This window comes from Acipenser ruthenus, chromosome 44 (assembly GCF_902713425.1).
Source record: "Acipenser ruthenus chromosome 44, fAciRut3.2 maternal haplotype, whole genome shotgun sequence".
NCBI classification, from domain to species: Eukaryota; Metazoa; Chordata; class Actinopteri; order Acipenseriformes; family Acipenseridae; genus Acipenser; species Acipenser ruthenus.
Window position 1 is genome coordinate 10,140,151 of NC_081232.1, and position 5,000 is coordinate 10,145,150.

Sequence of the window (5,000 nt, forward strand, 5' to 3'; positions counted from 1 at the left end):
CCAATGAAAGCTGCTGAATAATGTTCCCTTGTTAACATATTGAATTCCACCCCCTCTATATAGAATGAACTGATTCAGCTTCATAGAGTCCAATGAAAGCTGCTGAATAATGTTCCCTTGTTAACATATTGAATTCCACCCCCTCTATATAGAATGAACTCCCTCAGCTTCATAGAGTCCAATGAAAGCTGCTGAATAATGTTCCCTTGTTAACATATTGAATTCCACCCCCTCTATATAGAATGAACTCCCTCAGCTTCATAGAGTCCAATGAAAGCTGCTGAATAATGTTCCCTTGTTAACATATTGAATTCCACCCCCTCTATATAGAATGAACTCCCTCAGCTTCATAGAGTCCAATGAAAGCTGCTGAACAATGTTCCCTTGTTAACATATTGAATTCCACCCCCTCTATATAGAATGAACTCCCTCAGCTTCATAGAGTCCAATGAAAGCTGCTGAACAATGTTCCCTTGTTAACATATTGAATTCCACACCCAGTGCTTTGGAGTTTTCCCAATATATATATGGACCAGGGGTCACAAATTAGATAAAGGGGCATTCAGAACAGAAAATAGGAGGCACTTTTTTACACAGAGAATTGTGAGGGTCTGGAACCAACTCCCCAATAATGTTGTTGAAGCTGACACCCTGGGATCCTTCAAGAAGCTGCTTGATGAGATTCTGGGATCAATAAGCTACTAACAACCAAACGAGCAAGATGGGCTGAATAGGACCTCCTCTCGTTTGTAAACTTTCTTATGTTCTTATATATCTATATAAATGCACTCTCTCATTATTTCCAGATCCCTATGGTGCTGGGGCTGGTTTTAAAGCAATGAAAGCTGGTGAGTACTTCTGTAATGAAAATGGGGAAATGGCTCAGATCTCTGGAATTATTTTGTAATGGAGGCCTGGTGGCTCAGTGGTTAAAGAAAAGGGCTTGTTACCAGGAGGTTCCCAGCCAGTGACTCGCTGTGCGTGCGTGCGTGCGTGCGTGTGACCCTGAGCAAGTCACTTCACCTCCTTGTGCTCCGTCCTTCGGATGAGACGTCAAACAAATAAGCTCCTATTGGAAGTGACTCTGCAGCAGCAGCAGCAGCAGTTGTTGATGATGCAGAGTTCACCTAATTATGCAAATGATCCGTTGTGCAGCGGGAGTCTGATTCCCATCCCTGCAATAATAATGCTGGTTATCATCACAGGGATGGGAATCAGACTCCCGCTGCACAGCAGTGCGATCCAGTCCTGGTTTCACTAGGAGTTTAATAATCAGACACACCTGAGCTTGTTACCTAGGCACACTGGGGGCTGATCAAGCTGGTAGTAAAACCTGGACTGGGTGACACTGCTGTGCAATAGGAGTCTGATTCCCAGCCCTGCAAATGGTGTATTTTGTTTTCTATCTCCCAGGACCTGGTTTGGGACAGTTGGGAGGGGGGCCAGGAGCAGGGAAACAGAAACCAGGTAAGGGGGGCAGGTGGGGGGGTGTGAAGTATGCGCCCCTCTATCACCTCTGTCCCATATGGGAAAAATATATATTTTCAATATATGGTCGAGATAATGCTCCTACATACATGTATTAACAAACAGCTCTGGCCGAAAGTTTAGCATCACCTAGAATTTTAGCATTGAGACATAATTTAAAAAAAAAGAAACTATGTGAACATAATTTTTTGTATTTCAATTCTGGCTGATTTTTTATTATAACTGGAGTGTTTTCTTTCTTCGTGTTTCAGGCTATGGTGGTGCCGGAGGTAAGGCACAGAAGCAAGGTATTTATACAAACACAGGGGTTTCTATATACAAACACAGAGTATTCTATATACAAACGCAGGGGTTTCTATATACAAACGCAGGGGTTTCTGTCTACTCTTTGATATAGTCTGTGCTCGTATAGCTCAGTTTGAGTTCAGGAGCTGCTCTTCAGATTTGGTTGCCCTGCTGTAAACACGTGTAACTTAGGCTTGATTTTTGAGCATCGGATTTTTGTTCTACACACAGGGTGACATCTGTACACAGGATAAGATGTACTGGAATTTTGGCAAATACTTTGTTGCGATTGGTTGGTTTCTGACAGAGCCCCACAATCCTGTTCAGTTTGACGCTACAATATAATCCCTTCTTCTTGGTGTCTGTTTTAGTTTACTACATTCTGAAAAGAGTTTAGTTTCATTAAAGCTGCAGACAGACAGAGCCCCCACAATCCTGTTCAGTTTGACGCTACAATATAATCCCTTCTTCTTGGTGTCTGTGTTAGTTTACTACATTCTGGAAAGAGTTTAGTTTCATTAAAGCTGACAGACAGACAGACAGACAGACAGAGCCCCACAATCCTGTTCAGTTTGACGCTACAATATAATCCCTTCTTCTTGGTGTCTGTGTTAGTTTACTACATTCTGAAAAGAGTTTAGTTTTATTAAAGCTGCAGACAGACAGACAGACAGACAGACAGACAGACAGACAGAGCCCCACAATCCTGTTTAGTTTGACGCTACAATATAATCCCTTCTTCTTGGTGTTTGTCTGCCTGTCTTTGCTTTACAAATAAACATCTTGAAAGTAAACCTTTCTCTCTCTTGCTCCCCCCTCTCTCCCTCCCCTCCCCTCCCCCTTTCTCTCCAGGCTATGGTGCTGGAGCAGGAGGTTACCCCACTGGGGGGCAACAGCCAGGCTATGGTAGGTTTGATTCACAACCAGATCCTAAAAAAGAGAGGAGAGAGAGGGGGTGGAGAGAGGAGAGAGGAGGGAGATGAGGTCTCTTATAACAGTGATATAGCACCCTACATGCTCTCTGTCTGTGTTCACTTCCCTCTTTCTCCACTTGTAGGTGCTGAACCTGGACTCCCCACTGGACTGGGAGCCAAGGCTGGAAAACAAGGTAAGCTTTGACCTCTCCTGCATCACAGATACTTCCAATATCTCTCTCACACACACACACATTACACTGAAGGCACTAGAGCCCAAACGCTGGTCTGCTTGACTCAGTTTAGTTTCAGTAACGCTGATGAAGGCACTGGAGCCCAAACGCTGGTCGCTTGACTCAGTTTAGTTTCAGTAACACTGATGAAGGCACTAGAGCCCAAACGCTGGTCTGCTTGACTCAGTTTAGTTTCAGTAACGCTGATGAAGGCACTGGAGCCCAAACGCTGGTCTGCTTGGCTCAGTTTAGTTTCAATAACGCTGATGAAGGCACTAGAGCCCAAACGCTGGTCTGCTTGACTCAGTTTAGTTTCAATAACGCTGATGAAGGCACTAGAGCCCAAATGCTGGAAATTTAAATATCCATTTTTTCCCCTTCTCCAGCCGGATATGGTAACGGTGGGGGAGCCTATCCTGGGGCTGGATTGGGAAATGGGTACAGAGCTCCTTATGGGAATGGTGAGTGATTATTTATACACACTCTACAATAGTTATTAAGTGTTGATGCGGCTCAATGCCTTTGAATTGATAGTAAAAGTGTTTGGCTGTTTTAGTAACAGTGAGACTAGTGATAATATTCATTGTCTATCCTCTCAGGTCAAGCTGGGATTCCTCAAGCTGGCAAAGTCAAACCTGCAGGTCTGTCTGTCTGTGTGTCTGTCTGTGTGTCTGTCTGTGTGTGTCTGTCTGTATGATTGTGTTAATCAAGTACATGCATGTGAAATTAATCTGAATTAAAAGTGAATTGAATCTGGAATAAATGTGCAATGTAGAGTGAATCTTTATCAACAGCTGTCTGGTTTCAGGCTATGGTAATGGAGTGAGACTGGATTGATGTTGGTTTGAATGTGTTTTGAAACTGTATTGCATGTGGATTGAGCCTGGTTTGAATGTGGATTGATAGCAGATGGAAACTGGTTTGAAAGTGGATTGTATAGACTCTCTTATTTGTGATTGAGGCTATGGTAACAGAATGAGACTGTATTGATTGTGGATTGAGAGTGGATTGAGAGTGGATTGAGAGTGGATTGAGAGTGGATTGAGAGTGGATTGAGAGTGGATTGAGAGTGGATTGAGAGTGGATTGAGAGTGGATTGAGAGTGGATTGAGAGTGGATTGAGAGTGTCTTGTTTAACTCCTCTCTGTGTTTCAGGCTATGGTAACGGAGGGGGTGCTTATCCAGGCGCTGGGCTAGGAAATGGATATGGAAACGGTGAGAGAGAGAGAGACACTATTATTATTATTATTATTATTATTATTATTATTATTATTATTATTATTATTATTACTAATCATATTCAATGTTTATCCTCTCAGGTCAAGCTGGGATTCCTCAAGCTGGCAAAGTCAAACCTGCAGGTCTGTCTGTCTGTCTGTGTGTGTGTGTCTGACTGTGTGCGCGTGTGTGTGCATGTCTGTGTGTGTGTGTGAGTGAGTGTCTGTCTGTCTGTGTCTCTGTCTGTCTGTCTGTGTGTGTATGATTGTGTTAATCCAGTCTGATCAAGTCTGGAGTACATGCATGTGAAATTAATGTGAATTAAAAGTGGATTGGATCTGGAATGCATATGAATTTAATCTGGAATAAATGTGGAGTGTGCCCAGACTGAATGTAGAGTGAATCTGGATCTACAGCTCTGCGGTTTCAGGCTATGGTAATGGAGTGAGACTGGACCGAATGTGGATTGAGTCTGAATTGAGACTGGTTTGACACTAGATTGAGAGTGGATTGTGAGTGGATTGAGAGTGTATTGAGAGTGGATTGAGACTGTATTGAGAGTGGATGGAGAGTGGATGGAGAGTGGATTGAGAGTGTATTGAGAGTGTCTTGTTTAACTCCTCTCTGTGTTTCAGGCTATGGTAATGGAGGGGGTGCTTATCCAGGCGCTGGGCTAGGAAATGGATACGGAAACGGTGAGAGAGAGACACTATTATTATTATTATTATTATTATTATTATTATTATTATTATTATTATTATTATTATTATTATTATTATTAATCATATTCAATGTTTATCCTCTCAGGTCAAGCTGGGATTCCTCAAGCTGGCAAAGTCAAACCTGCAGGTCTGTCTGTCTG

General features: G+C 42.8%; 1 protein-coding gene across 9 annotated transcripts in view; it reads left to right on the forward strand.

Moving 5' to 3' along the window:
• The window catches only part of LOC117431901 (uncharacterized), a 23,508-nt gene that overhangs the window by 6,046 nt on the left and 12,462 nt on the right, over nucleotides 1–5,000 (forward strand). For 5 of the 9 annotated variants that reach the window (XM_059012513.1, XM_059012517.1, XM_059012515.1 and 2 more), the window contains exons 6-16: nucleotides 807–848; nucleotides 1,414–1,467; nucleotides 1,740–1,775; nucleotides 2,626–2,679; nucleotides 2,831–2,881; nucleotides 3,307–3,381; nucleotides 3,520–3,561; nucleotides 4,076–4,135; nucleotides 4,240–4,281; nucleotides 4,774–4,833; nucleotides 4,946–4,987. In XM_059012513.1, coding sequence (XP_058868496.1) covers nucleotides 807–848; nucleotides 1,414–1,467; nucleotides 1,740–1,775; nucleotides 2,626–2,679; nucleotides 2,831–2,881; nucleotides 3,307–3,381; nucleotides 3,520–3,561; nucleotides 4,076–4,135; nucleotides 4,240–4,281; nucleotides 4,774–4,833; nucleotides 4,946–4,987 — 558 coding nt within the window. The remainder of the gene's footprint in view (nucleotides 1–806; nucleotides 849–1,413; nucleotides 1,468–1,739; nucleotides 1,776–2,625; nucleotides 2,680–2,830; nucleotides 2,882–3,306; nucleotides 3,382–3,519; nucleotides 3,562–4,075; nucleotides 4,136–4,239; nucleotides 4,282–4,773; nucleotides 4,834–4,945; nucleotides 4,988–5,000) is intronic. The other 4 variants (XM_059012514.1, XM_059012518.1, XM_059012516.1 and 1 more) reach the window with 4 other exon arrangements.